At 39.3% G+C, this 21,307-nt stretch overlaps 1 protein-coding gene across 5 annotated transcripts in view; it reads left to right on the top strand.

Annotated features, from left to right (window-relative positions):
* Nucleotides 1–16,793, top strand: part of FAP (fibroblast activation protein alpha) — a 63,000-nt gene extending 46,207 nt beyond the window's left edge. For 2 of the 5 annotated variants that reach the window (XM_032479575.1, XM_014552458.2), the window contains 7 exons: nt 124–318; nt 5,842–5,896; nt 12,722–12,821; nt 13,724–13,893; nt 14,493–14,565; nt 14,828–14,901; nt 16,395–16,793. In XM_032479575.1, coding sequence (XP_032335466.1) covers nt 124–318; nt 5,842–5,896; nt 12,722–12,821; nt 13,724–13,893; nt 14,493–14,565; nt 14,828–14,901; nt 16,395–16,496 — 769 coding nt within the window. In that variant the 3' untranslated portion in view covers nt 16,497–16,793. Of the gene's footprint in view, nt 1–123; nt 319–5,841; nt 5,897–12,721; nt 12,822–13,653; nt 13,894–13,928; nt 13,994–14,492; nt 14,566–14,827; nt 14,902–16,394 lie in introns of those variants that run through there. The other 3 variants (XM_006176812.3, XR_004319892.1, XR_004319891.1) reach the window with 3 other exon arrangements.
* Nucleotides 16,794–21,307: the final 4,514 nt, after the last annotated feature.

Below are 21,307 nucleotides of genomic sequence, written 5' to 3'. Positions count from 1 at the left end.
TATTGAAATTTATCATACAAATGTACTGGGAAATACTAAAGGCAATTCTTGGCCATGATGGGAAGTTGAGTTTCACAAAGGAATCAGAGATGCTATCTTTTTCTTTTTCTTTTTTCCCTTTAGGTATGGTGGTCCCTGCAGTCAGAGTGTAAGGTCTGTGTTCGGTATTAGTTGGATATCTTATCTTGCAAGTAAGGAAGGCATAGTCATTGCCTTGGTGGATGGGCGGGGAACAGCTTTCCAGGGTGACAAACTCCTGTATGCAGTGTATCGAAAGCTGGGTGTTTATGAAGTTGAGGACCAGATCACAGCTGTCAGGTGAGCACCTTCTCATTCAAACAGAAATTGATGTGCAAACAAAAGTCGTGCAATCACTGTTGGGTTTCTCCATCCTTAATGACTTAACTCTTTTTGTCTGTTTTCCTAACTTCATCTAAAGCTATCATTAATTTTAAACGGATATTTTTGCTCAATATGAGAAAAAATTGTTTATGGAAGAGAGCTAATACGTGTGTTGAAAGATGATTTCTAGTGAAAGATGATAAATACTCTCTGTGTTTCAGTCATTATAATAGCCTTTCATTACCATGGCTCACAATTAGCAGAAAATTTTGTATTATTCTAGGGATGGTCTGAATTTGCTCAAGCATTGTGGAGTCTTCCTCTTAAATTTAGAAATGGCTCAGATTTCATCAGAACTATATACTTATAGTTATTAGGCATTCATTTCTAATTAAACCAGCTATGTTAGCAAGAAAGTGTTTTCCTATTTTCATATGACAAAAAAACTCATTCTACATAATAGAAATTATAGAAGGAAAGCATTTAGAAGAAAGACAGTTTCATAACCTGAGTTCTTCTTCCAAACTACACTCTCAACCACAACTTAGGGCTCAATCATCTTTTCCTGAAATGAAAAGAATACAGTTATCAAAATTGTTCCTAATTTGGAAACACTGTGTGGGATTCTTCTGGGTATTTCTGTATAGTTGTTGGGTTTCTGTTATCATGGTGGAGTCAGAGAATAGTAGTTTGTAAATGTAAAAACTAACACAGGCTGATGGTACTTAGTCATGGATATGTGTGCATGCGTGACAGCTAAAGGTCAAATGCTGTTCCACAGCAAAGAGCAACCTAGAAGATTCATTAGTACATTTCTTTCATCATCTTAATGTCATTCATAGTTACTGATTTCAGTGCAGAATATACAACACAGATTGTATTTAACAGCTGGGAGCCAGGCCCAGGCAACACTTTTCTGTATCTTTGTCTCTAGTCAAAACAGAAGAGTTTAGACTCACAAGTTATTATCATTTTTTAGACAGAAAAGTAATCATAACCCATATGTTTTGAAATTTTTCTTCCAGTCTGTGAACAGTAATACACACACATTACACTCAAAACTTTCAATTAAAAACAAAGTCTATTTGAGAAAAATCTGACAAATTAATAAGTAAATTATTAAACAACACTACACAATCCATAGGCATCATTCACACCCAACTTCTAGGAAGCTCCATCATTCTTATGGATCCAGATTTTTGGCTTTTCCACTGTTAACTTGTTTGAGAGACACTTCTGTCTGACAGAGAGTGGTGGAAAAAATAGTTCAAAGAAAAAACTCCAAGAATCAGTTTCTCCTATAAAGACTATGGTATCTCTTAGTCTCGTCTAAAGTCTAAGGTATGCCTTAATAGGAACATTAACCAATACAATTTCAGCATTTTAGACTTGATCCTTTAAGGAATTGTTTTTGGTACTGTGGGTCACATTTATTTGTATTTAAATCATGCAATAAACACCAAGGACATGTAATCCTGGGACAATATCAAAAGACAGAGATGTAAGTTATGGTAATTAGAAATTCAATTAGAAATTCAACTTTCCAAAGTTGGTAAAGCTAAAAACTGGTTTGTTTTGGCATTGGTTAAAAACAATCTTATCATTAACATCCTATGTCATTATAGTTTTGTGAATTTATTTACCATCAAAATTCAGCATTCAGATTAAAGAAGACTATCTCAAGAAAGAGAATGGATTGCTTCTTATGGTTTTCTCTTGGGTGAAATGAAAATTTAAACCTGAAACTCACATATAGACCTTAACAAAAATTATTATTTCTGATGTTCAGCATACAGGACTCAAAGCCACAAATTCTATTGATTTTCACTATAACATAAATGTCTTTGGCATTTAGAATTGAAGATGGACCAGAGGTGGTGACTGGCTGCCTTGACCTCCTCTGAGCCATTTTTAGGGTGGAACTCGAACAAAGTCTTCCTGCTGTAGATCAGGCATACGTTCACTCATTAACTCAGTCTCTTGACAACAGAGCAAATATTAATATATGCTATTAGGAGATTCTGTATAAAATTGTGCAATTTACAATCTCTACTTTCAGAGCACTTAAAAATTTTGAAGAGTGAACAAACCACGTGAACACTGAAGGGACAGCATGACTGTTAGATGGAACTTTCTGTGCTCACCTTAGTGAACATGGGGTGGCTGTGGGCCCATGCAAACTCTGTATTCAGCAGTGGAGATGCCAGCTGGTCCCGGTCTTGGCTTTGCTTGAAACCATTATTCTACGAAAGTGAAAGGGAAGCCTTGGAACCCAAGGCTTTGAGAAAACAAAAGCTAAAAAGATAGATTTATAATGATAATTCTGGGAACAATTCAATCACATACCTCCCCAAGAAGTGTTTTAGGAATGAGGCTGAACGTCTGACCTGGGGAGTTGGGATTATAATCCCTCTGTGGTAGCTCTCAAACTACCTCCTGCAAAAGAATGAAACTTATCTCCTTGAATCTGTTATAAAATGCAATCTGACCAAACTTTTTACATATCAAAAGAAAATCATATGTACATATTTGGAAACAATATTAAATACTAGTCAGGGTCAAGAAATAGATGCAAGCAAAGCAAAGCAGGAGAAAAAAAAAGAAGCCTTACAATCTCACAAATGTTGACTATACATAAGAGAATACTCCAAAGAGAGGCTTTCGAAGTCAAAGCTTAATTAAAAATGAGACCTGCTTTCTTCAGGCTCCTCTCCAAATGTTACGTATGTGAGATTTAAAACTTCAGTAGTTATAGGGTCAAATCTGCTCCTTTGGGGTATGTTTGGCATTTTGGACATTCCCATAATTTTGAAATTTTATGTAACTTGAGAGTTAAGGGTAAGGAAGAATTATATGAGGAAAAAAGATCATATCATACTGTTATACATGGTATCAATACTAACATTTCCAAAATTGAATAATAATTGATCACTAAGGTTTCGAACTGACCTTTGATCTATGGCCATTTTTAGGAGAGACAAGTTGTCAAGTTCAGTCCAGCCTCCAAAATTAGAAAAACATGCTTTTTCATTTGTTATTAACATTGTGTTGATTTAACCACATTATCAACAGTATTTCTGATTACTCGCCTGGAAGCACTTCAGATTTTGGAGGTAAATTTTATAGAGGCTTATTGGTCTCAAAGTGCTCAGATTATCTAGCTAACCTTTAACCTAGTCCTGCCACATTAAGTGTTAATGTTTCATTTCCATGTTAACTATTGCACTATCATTTCCTGTAAATGTCATCCTTTCAGAATAAACCTAGGAAGGGAGCTGTTAAGCATTTCCTGTTCCCATGTATCACCTGTTATTTGCTTTTACCCCAGATGCAAGGCAATATGATTGCTAGCTTCTGGGAGATCATAAAATCACGAGTGATTTTATGGCTCAGAGCTGTCTTCAAGCACTAGCAGCGAGATTTTTTTTTTTTTTTTTTTTTTTTTTTTGGACAAAGAAAGCGAACCTTCTCTTCTTTCACTTGGCTTTTGAAGTTTGTGGAAGAATTGCTGAAATGCCACAATTTGCTGCCTGTTTTCTCTACTTTACTGTGAACGGCATCCACACAGGTAGCAACTCTCCGTTTGCTACTGCATTTCTCCCCTGTAGACTCTGCAGTGTCCCTCAGAATCAGTGTCGAGTAAGCTGTGACTGACGGGGCTTCTTCCCATCTGCTGGTCCCGGGCGTCTGCCCAACTCCTCTGTGCCTCAGAAACAACCGTGCATGCCGACTCCATGCAAGAGCAAAATGGTTGCTGTGAAATCCCTTTAAGAAATTCCATTATTCAGCTAATGAAAACCCCTCCATCCCAGTTCCAGAGAGAATGAGAAAGGGCATCTAACATCACTGATTTTTCTGGGGCCACGAGTGTCACTTTGGTCTTTTCCCCCCCTTTTCCTCCACTGTCCCATCCAGGCTTCCATCAAGGCTCATCCACTTTGCTTTTTGCTTCCACTGCTTCTGTTTCTCAGAGAATTTCCGGAGTTTTTATCAAAACATTCCTTAAATAAATCCCAATTTCTCTAGAACACCAGCCCTCAAGGGGGCAAGTAATAAATTAGCCTCAGCCACTCTTGTTTTGTTCCAACAACACAGTTAGATGTCTGAGGGCTTCCCAAAACTTTTTAGAGGTTGCCCTTTAGCATAGCCCCTTGCTCCTAAGGAGAGATTAATTTTCCTTAGGAGGCTCTTCTACAAGGGAACTCAAATGAGTTGTGTGCATTATCTATAAGATATGTAACGTTGTCCATACCATGAACAACTGGGGGTACCTAAGTGTGACATGGGAGAGGGGTGGCTATTTTTCCTCAGATGGATGTGACCAAAAATGAGGCAGGAATTGCCATGCATGTCGATCTAAATAAAAGGTTAAAATGAGGCAAGCTCAAAATTGTCAAAAAAATAAGTTTATTCCAGAAGAGCAGAAGGGTTGCAGTTCTGGTCTCACGAACTGTAGCAAGCTACAGGCCAGTCCACGGAGGGTTTGTGGTAGGCTGTATTTATAGGCAGGGAATAGAAAGACGGGAGAGTTCAGTGAGAGTCTGTTAAAATCAAAAACAGAGACCAGCTTTGAAAATTCCCCCGGAAGACAAAACCCGTACAGTCATCCAAACAAAGCTCAATTCAGCTTATTTTGAGAGCCCAACCTGACCCAGGTCATTTCTTGTTGACGCCTCTGGAAACCATAAACAACGCTTTCCAAGGTTGATATGAGGCCATCCCGGACCAAACTCCCTCCCTATCATTAAAGAAAATTTCAGTATTATCAGTTTTCTGTAACTCAGGCATATGTGGAAATCAGTCTCCTAGTCCTTAAATTTTGTTTTCCTGAAGGCACATGCAGTGTGATTTTCCTCTTATATTCTCCAGTCCCAGTTTAGACTGAAATTCTTTCACATTAAGAGTGAAGAAAAAAAAAATTAGTAAGAAGTTAATAACATTTAAAACAGCCATAACAAAACCCATTTTTCCGAAAGCTGGTGATTTGGAAATTTGATCCTAGTCATGTTGCTATTACTTGTGGTGTTACTATGAGCCTGTTTCTTTTTTCTTATCTTTTTTTGGGAAGGGTGGGGTGGGGACATAGATAATTAAGTTTGTTTGTTTATTTAAAGGAGGTACTGGGGGTTGAACTCAGGACCTCATGCCTGCTAAGCATGTGCTTTACCACTGAGCTATACCCTGCCCTCTGAACCTGTTTCTTAACCTCTCTGAGCCCAGTAACTAACTCACCAGCACAGTTCGGATAGGATGCCTTCCAGCCCTGAAAGTACTGCTCAAAAGACCCCGTACCACAGAGTCAAAAGGATCCTTTTATCCTTTGCAGAAAACATGATAATTTTCTTTTAATTATTTGTAAATGCAGCCTTATTATGCATGTGTTTAAACAAAGAAAATGTAGCGTTTCTATTAAATCTTTGGATTAAATATGCTTGTGTAATGAAGTAAATGTCATGTGTACACACTTAAAATTCTAAAAATTTGTTTCTTTTACTTTAGAAAATTCGTAGAAATGGGTTTCATTGATGAAAAAAGAATAGCCATATGGGGCTGGGTGAGTTGTTTTATATGTTTTATGCCTGTTATTCGATTCAGCAATCATCATTTTCTAAAGTGTTCGCTTATAAGGTTTCTCATGAAATGTTAATGTTGCAACATAATTTAATCTGTCAATGGAAACAGTCAGTTTGGATAATCTGGGCTTCAAAGTGGTGGCTCTAAGTGTTTGTTCCCTTTTTTCAATCATTTTGTTCCTTCCCTGTAAAGCAAAGTAACTCATAATTAACGCATTTTAACTTAATTTCTGGTATTAGATTAGAGTATACTGAACTGAGCCATATTCATTAGAGGTTTACTTGCCTTTGTTATTTTAGGGGTTATGTATTTCTTTTCTTTTATGTTTTGTCCTTTTGTTTCTATGAAAAGCTAAGATAAAGTTTGAAATTGCAGGAACTTTCAAAATGTACATTCCCTAGGACTCAGCCTATCCTAGTCATATCATGGCTGTTTTGATCCTTTTTGTAATCAGATCTACCAGACCTAATGTTAATTTGTACTAACTGGAGAGAAATAATTATTTATTACTCGTTATAGGTCATGGAGACAATTTCCCATGTTTGAAGAGCCGCATGCAGGTTTTTTAAATACACGTAAAAAGAAAGTGACAAAACGTATCCTTCATGGGCAATGAAGTCACAGGAAAGTTTAGAGAAATGTGGGAAAGAGTTTAGATTTGCCCATTATAAATTATGATAATTACCCTTCAAAGAAGATTTCCTGTTTCACTTTTTGGTCTGAATTTGTACATTTGCAAGTCAATTTGCAGCCATTTGTGCTTGGGTTGTTTTTCTTGGCTGTTTTCTCTGAGAGCGGCCCGCACAAGATGGCGGGGATGAAACCCAATATTGAAGGGAAGCTGCAGGATCCCACTCAGCTCTCAGCTCAGTGACCAGATGAAGAGCTGTTAGGAATTTGTGGAAAGTTGTTACTTCAAGCCATTTGGTCCTTCTTAAAACTATCAAATGTTAAGTATCTAAACAGAATGGAATTCAAGTGGGTGGAAATAAATGAAATATTTTTGTGGGGGAATATTTCAGATAAGACCTTTCTTATGAAATTTCCTAAAGCAAATCCTTGAAAGATTTAAATTTCAAGCTGAACACTTAGCATATAATCATTAACATTTCTCATAGAGTTTCACTTTGCTGTTACTTCTGGCTTTGAATTAAGCGTCAGGTGGAACTTTTAATTTCACTTCTAGAACATTCTAGGTATAAGTAGTTTGGTAGAGAACCATGTATGTCTGATGATGTAAGAAACTCACTCATCACATGAAGGAGAGTGGGCTTTCTCCATGGCTCTGTGACATGTTTCTCTTCTCATTTTTCTATGTATCTGTGATCATTACACTATTCATTCTTTACATGTCAGTGGTTTTCTGGGTCTGGTCATGAATTTTATACTTCTTCACTTCCTTAAGGAAGCCCATGTGGTTTCAAAGACGGTGATGACTGCCAGATCCCTGCCACTAGTCCCCACCTCTCTCTTCTGAGCTCCACATTTCAAATGCCTACTGGTCATCTCTCCCAAATGTCTTCCAGGGGCCTCAAGCTTAACTTGTACAAGCTAAACATATTATAGTCTACTTTAAAGCAAGTCCTTATCTTTAATAAGGACCTCACCACACACCTAGTCACCTGAATTAGTAAGTTCAAAACTGTTTTCAATTTCCCCTGCTCCCTGACTCCAACATTCTGTTGGTTAGTAAATTCTGTCAATCCTGCCTTCAGACATCTGAGTCTGTTCTCACCATCCCCACGGACATTGTTTTAGTTCAAGTTTCTTTATATGGAATTTAATCCAGGGCTTCTCAAACTTTAGCTTGCATGAGCATCACCCAGAGAACTTCTTAAAAGTTTCCAGGGCCCTACCAGCAGACTTTCTGATTCAGGACTCTAGGGCAGGGCCTGAAGGTCCATTTCCATTGGGCTACAGATTGGGTGGTACAGGTTTAACTCTTCCAACTGCCTCTTACTAGCCTTCCTGCTTTGGCCTCCTAAGATTCAGTGTTGCTAATGAAGTTATTGTTCCAAAACACAATACTTACCATGTTGCTTTTCTGCTTTTATGTTTCTGAGGGCTTCACGCTGACCTCAGCCTAGTGCCCAAACATGCTTCCTTGCATGCAAGGCCCTTGGCAATCTGGTTGCCACCTACTTCTCCAGACTCATCTCCCTCCACTTCTTCCCACATTGTATTTGATTTATGTCTGTGCTTCCTTGTTCCCATGATTTTATCAGTCCTGTTCCCTGCACCTGCAATAGCCATCCTCATTTTCTGTTCCCCATGTCTTCCTCCCTCCAAAATGAAAAATTGCTACTTGTTCTTTAAGACCCAACTCAGATATTACTTTTTGTGCTCCAAGAGCTCTCTGCATTACTCTTAAAGGAATTACCATGTTTTATCTTGTTTGTGCACTGGTTTCTCTCACAAGAATGTCAGCTCATCAAGGGAATGGACTTTGGCTTTCTTCAGCTTTGTTTCTCAAATATTTAGCACAACACATGGCCATCTCACACACCTATGATGTTGTTTAAACCCAATTTATTCCTAGAAGTCAATGTTCCTCCAAACGCATTGTATTAGTATCAGGAAGTTTTTCCAGAAGAGGTTCTCTGGTCTAATCATAGGGTAAATTATAAAGTCTACATAATAGTGTAGATAGACTCTATGAACAAAAAGTAAGGAATCTTGTTAAGTTTTGTTTAATACAGTATTACCATGATTCCATGGATACCTCTTTGAGAAGTGGTCTTGAAGTCAGTAGGAAGCAGAATTGGAGCCTTGGAATGATACTCTTGTCTGCAGATTGAAGGATGGACTGGTATGAGGGAGGGAGCAGTCCAAGGGGCTAGGAGAGCAATGACACTGGCAGCAAATCCCAGGAGTCTGAATTCAGGCAGTGAAGAAGCGGGTGGCAACAGGTTATAGCTCTGAACGCTCTTTCATAGTATAATAAGCACAGACCTATGGGAAATTGAAGGTGAGAAAGAAAAACATGTTGAGAATGACCATGTGGGTTTCTTTAGCTATTACTATGTTTGATAAGGATCTGTTTCCATGAAGTATTAGGCACCTTAGTGATCTGAGAAATACACTATAGCTAACCACACAATTTTTTTTTTGCAGTCAATTGGTCAAAAGTTGCAAATCCTACATTTCCCTCCATTATCCGGATTAAGAAGGGGAGAGAAAGCATTTTTATTTTACCCTTTCATTTTTCTGGCACACGCAACTGAAGTCCAGCAGCCCTGCTTTTAGCTGCTTATCTGACGCCCACTGTGCATTCCAGCACTATGCCTAGGAGGTGTCTGTTTTGACAGTGGTTCTGACCTGGGCAGTTTTGTCCCTCAGGTAATTTTGGCAACATCTGGAGACATTGTTGGTTGTCAGAACTGGAGGAGAACTACTAGCATCCAGTGAGTAGAGGTCAGAGATGTTGTTACATATCGCACAATGCACAGGACAACATCCAACAAAAAAGAATTATCCAGCCTAAAATGTCAACATCGCTGAGGTTGAAAAACCCTGGCTTATGTGAAGAAAAATTGAAGCAATTATTCTGACAATTGAAGAGCAGCAGGGGTTTTGCCTAAATTATTAGAATAACAACCTCATTTATGGGCTTTGCTTTGTTAATATATCCCTAGCCAGGTGGTGTTGAATAAGCATTAGTTCATGATTTAATCTTAGTTCCTTTCTCTTCCAGTGACTAATTATAAGCAATTTGAATTGCTATGTGTGATCAACGATGTAAAAGTAGGACAAATGCACCTCTAATGAGACTATATTAGACTCTGAACTGAAAACTTCCCAAAGAGGTTGCTCTAACATAGGGATACAGAGGAAATGGCACGACTAGCAGTCAGGTGTCCTGCCCCTGAGCCCCAGGTCTGCCACTTCCTCTGAGTTTACTCTGAGCCTCAATTTCCTCATCATGAAATGCAACAATAATTTCCTCACCAAGTCACTGTGAGGGTTCAATGAGTTAATAGGAAAGTCAGATATTAAACAAATATTTCTATTCCTACTGTGTTTCAGGTTGTATTGTCAGTGTTGGGGACACGTTCATTAACAAGACAGACAAAAAGCTCTACCTTTATTGAGTTGGGAATGGCTGGGGAGAAAGGCAATAAGTAAGATAAATAAGTAAGATGTATAGGTGTGAAATGATGATAAGTGCTTTGGAGGAAAGCCAAACAAAACCAGAGAGGTGCATAGGACGGGGCTGGTGCAATTTTAGAAGGAGAAGTCAGACTTTTTCTTCAAGTTAAAACTTGAAATGGGGAGGAGGTGAGCAGTGGCAATTTCTGGGGAAAGAGCATTCCAGGCAGAGGGTGACAGCATTTACCAAAGTCCCGGGGCTCGATCACGCTTGGAGAGTTCAAGGAACATTCAGAGAACCAGGGGATGCAGTGGGGTGGATGGCGGGGGGGAAGGGAGACAGGGCCTGTAGGACCACAAAGACTGTCGCAGTAACCTTGGCCGTACAAACAGTAGCTAGCTATTATTATTATTGCCTGTAGGTAAAACGCTCCAAATGTTCCGTTACAGCTCCCATCAAAGTACTATTCTGTAAATCCCTCAAAATTCTGTGCCCTTTTAAGAATGTTTTTTAAATATCCTTCATTTAAACAAAATGGCAAGGCATCTAAGTGCAAAGGACACAATTCTAGAATTCTCATGGCCAATCTGCTCCGTGGGTTCTTTTCTTGTTGCAGACACCCACTCTGCTTGGAGCCCCACCCTTGGGAGAGCAGAAAAAAGTCAGCTCGGGTTTTTCTTTTTTTCCTCTTTATTTCTTCAACAGAAACAGCTTTTCTAAGCTGCCTAGTTTCAAGTACACCTTCTCCTGCTGCTACACGAGTTTTGCTTTTACAAATTCCTAGAGACAATTTGTATTCATCCTGAAAACATGAAAATTTTCTTTAGACACAGCACTACTATCTAATGACTGAGTAGATAAAGATTAATACTTTTATAACTCCTAAGATTTTGGGCAGAAATGTTCAAAACTCTTTTTACTATATGCAAATGCTTTCATTTCAAATACCGCTAATGCTATTTTCTGTTCTGGGACGTAGGGAAGAGAAGTGGAACCCAGTATTGTAATTTACAGGGAGCACACTCTTCCTATAAAACCCTCAACAGCAGTCATATTTCTGAAGGACTCAGACTTACTCTACTTTCATTTAAACCTAAAATTCAGAAAGAAGAACTCTTCCATTTCAGAAATAGTTGTTGCTAACTTATGAATCCAAACCAATTATTTTTATGTTAGAAGTGAAAGTTTGATCCTGATAGAGAATTTTCCCTCATCAAAATGATTTTTAAACCCACGGGTTCCTTCTGTTTTTAAAATATATTTTTCCTCTATTAAAACACGTTTTAGTTCTCTTCCAAGTATAATGAAAAGAGGCCATGGTATAATTGGAGCTGCCTCTTTTAGTCTGTGTTTTGTAGCCAAGGGTCCTGAGTAAGATTCCCTAGAGCTGGAAACATGAAACTCTCAACTAGCTAGAAAAGTCTTCCCCTCACTGTTGAATTCAGCAAGATGGTTTAGCTTGTGACTTCCTTCTGGGTATTTCATGGGTTAAGACCAGATCCCCTGCCACGGATATGCTGCCCAGTATCAGTGTCTGCCTTCTGTTACCCTCTTGTTCTGTAGGGCTCTCACGCCCGTCTCTCTCTTTTGTCTTCTCTCAAGACTGACTTTTCTGTGAAAGGCGTGATGTGATCTCTCCTGACCTAAGGGCAAATGATTCCCAGAAGTTAGAGAGTCATACTGTCCTCTTGATTTGCAGGCACGTTCCTGTGATGGAACAAGAATGAACACTGAGAATCCCTCCCTAATCTAGCGCACACATTTTGGGAGGGCAGGGAGGGTGACCCTGTCCCGGAGCGCTGCTTAATCCATGTTCCTGGAAGAAGCAACTCTCTCCCATCATGTTTATATAGAACAAATTTGCCTTCCAGAGGGAGATGCAGCTTTATTATGATGCTCTGTTCATTTCTTCATTTTTTTAGGAAAATGCTCAAATGTCCAGGTGACACAGGCAGGCATCTCCTTTCATTATCAGGGTCACATTTCTGAATCACCAGCCGAGTCCCTGGGGAAGAAAACTGATGCGTGCTAAACCGGCTCCTGACTCTGCATTCTGTATCCCCTTTCGTATTTCTTTGTTTTTCCATTAATTTGTAGGGGCAGGGGAGATGGAAGATTTTTAAAGGCACCAATGACTTTTCCTCCTTTGAGCTGCTAAACCAGAAATCCTCAAAACAGAATATGTAATACTACCTGATACACAAACTGGCCACGTCTTAAATTATCCAAGAGGATCTTTTGTCCTTCCCTTGCTGTTCTGTTATGAAAATAAATAAGTAAATACGCAAATATAAGTTCTGCCTCACGGGACTTTGCGTATTGTGGGAAGTATCTTGCTTCTACATTTTGAAAGTGACCTTTTATTGTGCATTTCTTTCAAGTAAAATCCTGCTTTTGCCTTAGCAAGTTTCTGGTTGGAAAAAGATAAAGAAGGAAAAAAAAAGAAATTCTTGCAGAAGAATTGCAATTATATCTCTCTCTTCAAATGCCCCTACATATTCTGATCAGCACACCAGTATTTATAATTTACTCGGGATTAAATTACTGTTATGTCTGATGGAGCTTGCTGCCCAGAGGGCAAGGTAGACATTTAACCTACCCCATCCATCTTCCCTAGCTCCCATCAGCACTTATTGTGAGTAGAATTGCCATAAAAATATGTTGGAGAGTTTACATAGGTAAATCTGTGACTGACTTTTAACAATGTCTCCACAGTCCTATGGAGGTTACGTCTCATCGCTGGCCCTTGCTTCAGGAACTGGTCTTTTCAAATGTGGGATAGCTGTGGCTCCAGTCTCCAGCTGGGAATATTACGGTATGGAAACATTTCATAAATGTTGCTGCGAAAACATTTAACACATAATTACTCTATATTTAAGGTTGCTAGGAAAACAAATTATGCAGTAAAATTCACCCCGGCATCACTGGGGAAAATATAATCTATAAATGAGGTTGTTTATATGATTCATTATAATCATGTTGCAACAATCAAAGAAATCTTAAGAAGAGGAAGGACTGTTCCCAAATCCAACGTATGTTATTTTTCTCTCCCAGAAACCTTGTGTCCCTTGATGAACTAAATGTTTAAAATCAGAGCTAACCCTGTGTTTGTGCAGGCAGGCACACAGGTGCAGCCTACCTGGCTTTTAAGCACATCTTAGGCAAAGTCGGGCCGGGGCGAGGCAACTCACCTCCATGCCATGGTTTGCAGCTGCCAATTCCATTGCTCCAGAAATCAAAGAAGCAAAACATTTGTTCGAGAAGTACACCTTCTGTGTGTGCCTATTTTTATGATTAACATCAATGCAGGATAATTATTTGGAATTAACTCCAATAAGTGCACAAAAATTACCTTCCATCAGATCCTCTTCCCTGTGTCGGGGTGGAAATGAGGCAACTGCAACTTGTAGGGAATCTTCATTCAGAAAAAAAAAATGTGTGTGTGTGTTGGGGGAGGAGGACTTGTGGGACATATTTCCATCCCAAATTAAGGTACCAATACAAGTACTAGAGATGGCTGCATTTGTGATTGCTTTTAAAATATAATGAGATCATTCCTAACTCAACAGTCTGCAACTGAAGAACTTAGGATAGGAGTGAAAAAGCTTAAGACTAGCCCTTTCTTTCTCTTTTTTTAATGGAGGTAGTGGGGACTGAACCCAGGACCTCATGCATGCTAAGCACACCCTCTACCACTGTGCTATACCACCTTCCTAGTGTTTGCTGCTCCTGTGTCCATGATCTTCTCCTGCATTGCTTCTCCGGCTCTATTGAGGCAACTTGCAGGGCAAATGACTTGGATCACAGTTAAGGAAAACAAGAACCTTCCTCGGCAGCTCCCCCTGAGAGAATTGATGAGCAGTTATTCATCTCAGGAGCCTTGTCGGGTAATGAAACGACATGTATCTTATATATTTTACAGCATCTATCTACACAGAGCGATTCATGGGCCTCCCAACAAAGGGTGATAATCTCGAGCATTATAAAGTAAGCGTTTTCTGTTTTACTGAGGTCATCAAAGTACTTCAGATGTGCTAAATAATTGTAAAGCAGTCATTCAGAGCTGACACTTGCTGGGTCTCCAAGCAAATGTGACAATCTTTTGTCAGCTGCAAAGCACCTCACTAGAAAGGAATTTGCTCCTTTTGGATTCTCTTTTTCCTTTCCCCATCCTCCCTTCCCAAACCTCCCTTTTCCTCATCCTCCTCCCCACCCCCACCCCTACACAGCTTGAGCAGGGCATCTTTTATGCCTAAGGTCTCACTCATATGTAACATGTGACACATAAACTTCCAGTTTTTCAAACTAAGAATCAGATGGAAGTAATGCAAATGATGATGAAAATGTGTTGCTCTGACTCTTAAATATTTATCAACCAAAGCAATACATAATTTCAGTATTGGTGCTAAGTCCATTGCACAATGATTTTGCTAGTTTTCTATTAGAACTTGCAGCAACTAAAATGTTAATTTTTCCTCTTTTCCAGAATTCAACTGTGATGGCAAGAGCAGAATATTTCAGAAATGTAGACTATCTTCTCATCCACGGAACAGCAGATGGTGAGGTTTAAGCAAGACTCTTACACATAAAAATACTGAGCCAGCATCACTTTGTTTAAGAAACATTAAGCATCTTCCTATGCCTGTGCTCAGGGTCAGTACCTAAGAGTCAGGGACATTTCCATAAACGAGTGTGATTACTCACTGCTGACAATGTCAACTGCATGACTAGATAATTGTTGGTGTTCATTTCCAGGCAGTACATTGTCACTCTATGCTTTCTGGTATTTAACAGCACTTTAACTCTCTCTCTTTGTTGCAGATAATGTGCACTTTCAAAACTCAGCACAGATTGCTAAAGCTCTGGTTAATGCACAAGTGGATTTCCAGGCAATGGTACATCACTTCGTCTCACTCGTGTTCATGGCCTTAGACCCCTAAGCTAAAAGGAGAAATCATCTTTTTTTTTCTTTTCTTTTTTTCTTTTTCCTTTTCTCTCTTTCTTTTTCTTTTTTTCCTTTTTAACTGAAACGTGACAAAGAGGCTGTAAGGTAGAGTACGCAGAACACTAGCAAATGAATCTTGGATCTTTCATTAACTCCCTGAAGGACACCAGGCAAATCACATCACTTCTGCCGATCCCAGTTGAGTCACATATAAAATAAGGCAACCACAAGATTAGATGATCTTCTAGCTCAATGATCCAGTAGTTCCGTGATCCCATGTGCTAAGTGGAGCTACGTGCCTTGAGTCCCTACAAAATCCGAGACTCCCAAAGCAGCTAGAAGAATCTGTTTACTCAGTAAGAAGCAATCGCGGAATGTTATCAGAGACCTCAGAGGCTCCCTGAAATCATGCAGCTCCAGGCAGAGTTAGAGAATCCTTTCATCTTCGCGTTCTCGGTGCCTGACACACACCTGCCGGGTCCTTCACAGCTCGTATTTTTACTGAGTGAATGAATGAATGAGCTGGCTGTAAAATCCAGTTGCATGAAAAATGGGAAATGGAAACACAGAGGCGAACAAGGCGAAAGCCAAAGCAGGGGAGACAGTCCCTGATCGCCAATCCCCCCTCTTCAGGGAGCGTAAATTCCCCCACACTTGCATCTGTTACGCAAGAATCTAGAGAAGGAAACCCCCATCTTTTGGAAATTTGGTTTTTTAAGATAATTTACAAAGCATGAGATGAGATTTTTCTGATCTTGTTTTTACCCCTTCACCCATTTTTTTTTTTAAATGTGACTCCCAGAGTAAATTCTTTTCCTAAGTGTATAGCTTTACATCAACAACCACTAGCCACCTTCATTTGGTGAAAACAATAACCTTACTGGCTTCTCTCCAGCAGTAAAGCTGAAATTTATAATACCATCTCCCTGGGGTTTTTTAATGATGCTATTTTTAACTCCTGAGAAGGGTGTTTACGGTTATACGTGCTGTGAATTTTCCGCAACCGAGAGGAATTAGATTCAGAGGCTAAAAGCCTTGTGGAATTTTTGAGCTAGAAGGAACCTTAGAGAAAATCAAATCCAACCCTCTCCTTGTCCTCATTTTTCAAATGAGGAAACCAAGCTCCAGAGAAGCAAAGTGTCTGACCCAGCACCCCAACTCTGGAACCAGAGCCCCTCATGATCCCCAGGATGCTGGTCACTGAAAATTCAGCCAACAGAAGCTCGAATAAAGTTTGAAAAATACAAAGCAGTAATGAAGGTTAATAAAAGGGCTTGAAATCTTCCTGTTCTAAATATTTACATGTAAACTGCTTTATTTATGCAAGTATTCTTAAGTAGAATTTCAACAGGAATATTAGAAAAACCATCATCAGGTCCTGAGAGCACAAAAAGTCAGAAGTGGCTGCAGGAATAACACAGGCTTCTCCCCTTTGTGTTTCAGTGGTACTCGGACCAGAACCACGGCATATCCGGCCTGTCCACGAAGCATTTATACACCCACATGACTCACTTCCTAAAGCAATGCTTCTCTTTGTCAGACTAAAAACGAGGCAGATCCAAGACTGTATCACAATCTGAACACTTCCTATAAATGCCTCAGACCGTTTGCTTGTTTTTCTCTTTATGCTGTTAAATGCTGGTATAAACAAACAAATGAATGTTGTTCTCAAGGCTGACGAAAAATTCGGAGGACTCAGAAGTTCAACCTAAATATTGTTTACATTTCCTGGCACTCTGTGAAAGAAGTGGAAAGGAGGCCGTGCCTTTTGCTTTGGACACAGACCGTGTTTTATCACCTGTTCCTTTGAGGAAAAAAATAAAATCAGAAGCTAAAATGCTATTATTTTTCTCTGTGTGTGTTAATTTCACGTTCTAGTTTCTATTACAGGAAAACATGCTTGTGTTAGGCAAGTGCTTGAATAATATTAGGGTGGTCGTGGAGGAGAAGAATCTCGAAGCAGTTTTGGATTTTTGTAACTAGAACTCCAAACCCTGGAACAAATGGCTCAGAGAGTGCAAAAGCACTGCTCAGAAATCAGGGTGGCGATGCCTTCGGCGGAGGCGCCCTGACGCTTGCACTCTGGGCTGTCCCTCCAAGAAATGTTTATTAAATTTCTCCCAGAAGGTTTCTTTCACAATGCCGAAAGTATTTGATAAAATCAGAATTTTGAATCTAGGCTCCTTTTAAGAAATGCTTCTAATTTGGAGACGTTCCTATTTTAGGTCCCTTTTTAGAACAAGTAATGGTAACTGTTTTCGGATTGCTAAGCCTCACCAAACTAAATAAAACCAAAAATTAAATCAAATGGACATCAATAGCCAGAGAGGAAAAATGTTAAATCTATGAGATTTTTCTGCGGTTTTAGTTCTACATTATAGGGTTTATTCTGGAAAAAAAAAAAAAAAGAAGAAGAAGAAGAGTCATAATGCCTGCAGTCCCAGAGGCAATGCTCTGCCGGTAACTGTTCAGTGAGAAGCACGGGCAGCTGGCCATCTCTGTGATTGTCACAGAATTTAAAACAATCCACACCAGGTCACCTGAAGATATTTCTTAAATGAGTGTTGAAAGTATCCGTGAGGTCACTGCCTAGGGGACTTTCCACTGATGTGGCTCCCAGTGTTGGATTGCCCTGGGAGATTTTTCCCCACCCCTGGCTTGAGTCTTCCTGGCTGCAGGTGGAAGACCCTCATGCCTTCCCTCGTGCTGGCAAGCCAGAAGAACCAGTCCAGGCGTGGAAATTACAGCGGGAAGGGGCCTCGAAGATCATTCATTACAGACTCCTTTAGACTGCTCAGACCTTTCTCAGTCCAGCACTCTTTCTCCTACTTTCTGAGACCGTGCCTCTCCCTCCAGTCACAGAGCCACACCTCACCTGTCAGGAAGGGTACTTCGTGGAGGTCAAGGAGCCCAGGCAACATCCTCACAGATTCAGGACTGGCCACAGGCCCTGCTCTGCATGTCCACGCAACTGCTGATGCTCTGAGGGTCAGAGGGGAGCTACTACCTTCCTTTCTGTTCTGCAGGGAGCAGCCTCTGAAGCAAGCCCAGATTTCCTCGTGATATTCTAGAGGAGACTAGCCAACAGTCCTTTCCTAGTACTCTATGAAGGGAGACAATGGGGCAATTACAAATAATAAGAAAGTCTTGTTACTCCAATTTATTTTCTGCCTTTGTGGAGTATGCAGATTTGGTATTTAATATCAGTGTGCAAAAAGTGGTCTCCAGCCTCAGGCCTTGGTTCCCAGAGCCACAGAGGTAACTTCTCCAAGACAGATTGAACTGCGTCACTTTCCCAAGTAGAAACCTCCAGGGATTCTCCACAGTCTACAGAATAATATTGTAGATATTCGATGTAGAACATTTTCATCATCACAGAAAGTGCTGTTGGATGGTGCTATCCTGGAGGAATCTTCACAGACCACATCTTGGAACAGAGCATATGATAGAAGCTCACCAACTGATGAATGAGTGAACGACGCTGTGTTCGTGGAAGACAGGCATTTCTACATCACTGCTGACGTGGCCTTCCCTGACGCCCTCAGGTACAGCCATCCAGGTGCTCCTCAGGATGTCAGCGTGTGTCTGTGTGTTCATTCATTCATTCAACAAACACTTAATTGAGTCTGTCTGTGTACCTGACACCATGCAAGATTTTGAGGATATAGTAGAGAGCAAGTCAGCAACTAAAGTGGCAGGGTTTTTTGTTTTTTGTTGTTTTTAATGTTCACGTTTTGTACAGCTTTGCTAGATTTTTTTTTTTTTTGGCTTGAAAGATAAAAAGGACATAAAATACAAAGATTTTAGTAGAAAATATCAAACTGAAAGGATGATTAAATGTCTTACCTTTTCTATTTGTAGGAAGTGAATTATAATAATAACTCTTCTTTGCCACATTTTATGCTTACATATGAGACTTGGGGAGGAGGGTGTCCCAACACCCTAATTAATGTGGCAGAGTATAATCACCCTTCATGTATCACCAACTTGAGATTTCCATGCATCATTCCACAAATGCAGCTGTCAGTCCACTGTTTTAGGTACTATAGGTGACACCCCCTCAAAAAAAAAGACTTGTATGTTAAACAGTATGCATGTCAGTCTATACGCAGTAGCTTAAAGTTTGTAAAGGTGAGAAGTGAATATGAGTAACCCCAATGCAAGTTCAAATGAGATCAGTACCCTGGGGATGGGATTCTGGTACATGTGAGAGGAAAGCCATGAAAAATTATGCCAACTCAAAATAATCTCAAATTTTAATCCTGCAATGCTGGCTTTAGAGCTATTTTAAGAGGTTTCAAAATTCTAAGTGACCATCAAGTATTTGTTAGAGTGAATGAGAAAGAAGGAGCAAGGAAATGGGTATTTTGTTAAACTGAATACAAATGAGGGAACTTTTTTGAGATTAAAAAACATTTTTTTAAATCTACTGCAAAGTGTGAAAGTATGTTTTATTTCCTTCAAGAAACATTTTGTGATACCTGTGCAGTGCATGGCTGTATTCTGGGTCCTGCAGGGGTTATGAAGATGAATGTATGTGACAAGTTCTCCGTTTCTAGACTGTTTCAGTAAAGGCGACTTAACGAATCTGATTTTCCCAACATTTGAGCATTTTTCAGAAACTGACAGATCTTTATGCAAATGTTGTTGCCAAGCTGTTTGTAATGGTGAAATTATACTTTGACAGTAACTCTTTAAAATATATTAAACCCAGCTAAGGTTTTTTTTTTGAAATGTTGCCAATTAAGTGACTTTAATGAGCTTCTTGATGGTAGTGTAATTAAAATTCAGATGTTCTAATTGTAAAAAAAAAAATACAGTTCTGGAAAACTTAACAGTAAAATAAGCAAATGTAAAATGAAGTAGGGCTAATTTAAATGGTGATTATGTGGTCTTCTGAGAAGATTCTACCAAAATAACGCTTTCAATTATCCTGTTTGTAAAGCAGAAAGAAGGCACCTAACAGATATGTTACATGTATCCAGTAAAGCAGAGATTTTGAGTTTATCTAATAAAACAGATTTTAAAATTCTGAACACAGTAAACGCTTCTCAGCTTGTGAAAGGAGATTTGCTAAAACACTTCCTTGGCAGTATGGACAGGTACCTTGGCAATTCTAAGTGAAATAATTTCTAATTCAGGGAGAAATGAGTGCCTGGACCTTACCAAGCTATTCATGGGGGAAAAGATCTGGTTTCTGGCAAAAGTCTCTAATGACCACCTGCTCAGATTATTGGCATGCAATACTAGCATGCTGGTCACAGACACTTCTGTTTGACACACAGGTAATGTCTTTGGCAAGCTGGAGCAGTATGATTTCATTCTATTGGCCTCTAATTAATCCTCCGTTACTTACTCTACTTACTTTAAAAATGGCTTTGACAATATATGATTTAATAAATATTTGTTGGTACAGTATTACATCCTTTGCTCTGTGGTGATACAGAGTCCGTATCCTGCGCACGAGAGAGGGGTAATCATGTCAAACCGTCGTTTGACATTCGTCTTCTCTTTTTCCTAATTATTGTTCATTGACAAGCAAAGACAGGACCATCTTTGCTAGCCATGAATTATTGGCTATTCATTATTATTATTATGAAACTAGAATCCATATATGTGATCTCACTGTGGAAACAAGTATGTAAATAGTATGGAAATAAGTATTTAATAGAAATAAATATGTAATAGAAACTTGCCTTTTCCCCTTCAAAGCAAAGACAAAGGAAAAAAAAAAATCCCTAAGCAGCAGGTGGCCCATAGTCAGGAGAATGGGGTTAGGGAGGACATGAATCTTAGCCAGAGATTTAAAAGAAGGTGATCTATGAAACAAAAATAATTTGGGTTAGGAAATAAAAAGCCCACTGCACTGCCCTACCTCCAATTCTCACTGCCCCTAGAGACACCACAGACTGAGGAATTTTGGCACAAGATTCAGATTGGAAAAAGTCAAGTAAGTCTCTGGAACGTTATTGATTATTTTAGCGTCTTTCTTTTTTCTTTCTTTTTTTTTTTTTTTTGTCGATAAAAAGTAGTTTTAAAGTATATTTTATTTAATAAATGTATTTCAAGTACTAAGGGTTTCTTTCACATTGTAAAACAAGGATAGCTATGCGGGTAGGTCATAAGTTCAAATCCTAAACGTTTTGTTGGTTGGTTCTTTTAAATTCAGATTATAAATTTGGAGTCATCAAAAATAAGCCAGTGAAATATGTCTTCCAGAATTTGTACATTTACGATCACACTTTTCTAGTTGACCAGTCAACATGGGTGAATTGAACTTTCTAGGATCCCATCAATGTGGCTGAGTATGGCCTTGGGTATCTGCAAAATAACCAAACAGAATCTGGAGAACTGAA

Source organism: Camelus ferus, chromosome 5 (genome assembly GCF_009834535.1).
Source record: "Camelus ferus isolate YT-003-E chromosome 5, BCGSAC_Cfer_1.0, whole genome shotgun sequence".
NCBI classification, from domain to species: domain Eukaryota; kingdom Metazoa; phylum Chordata; class Mammalia; order Artiodactyla; family Camelidae; genus Camelus; species Camelus ferus.
The sequence above is the reverse complement of the archived record's forward strand: the minus strand, read 5'-3'. Positions and strand labels throughout refer to the sequence as shown.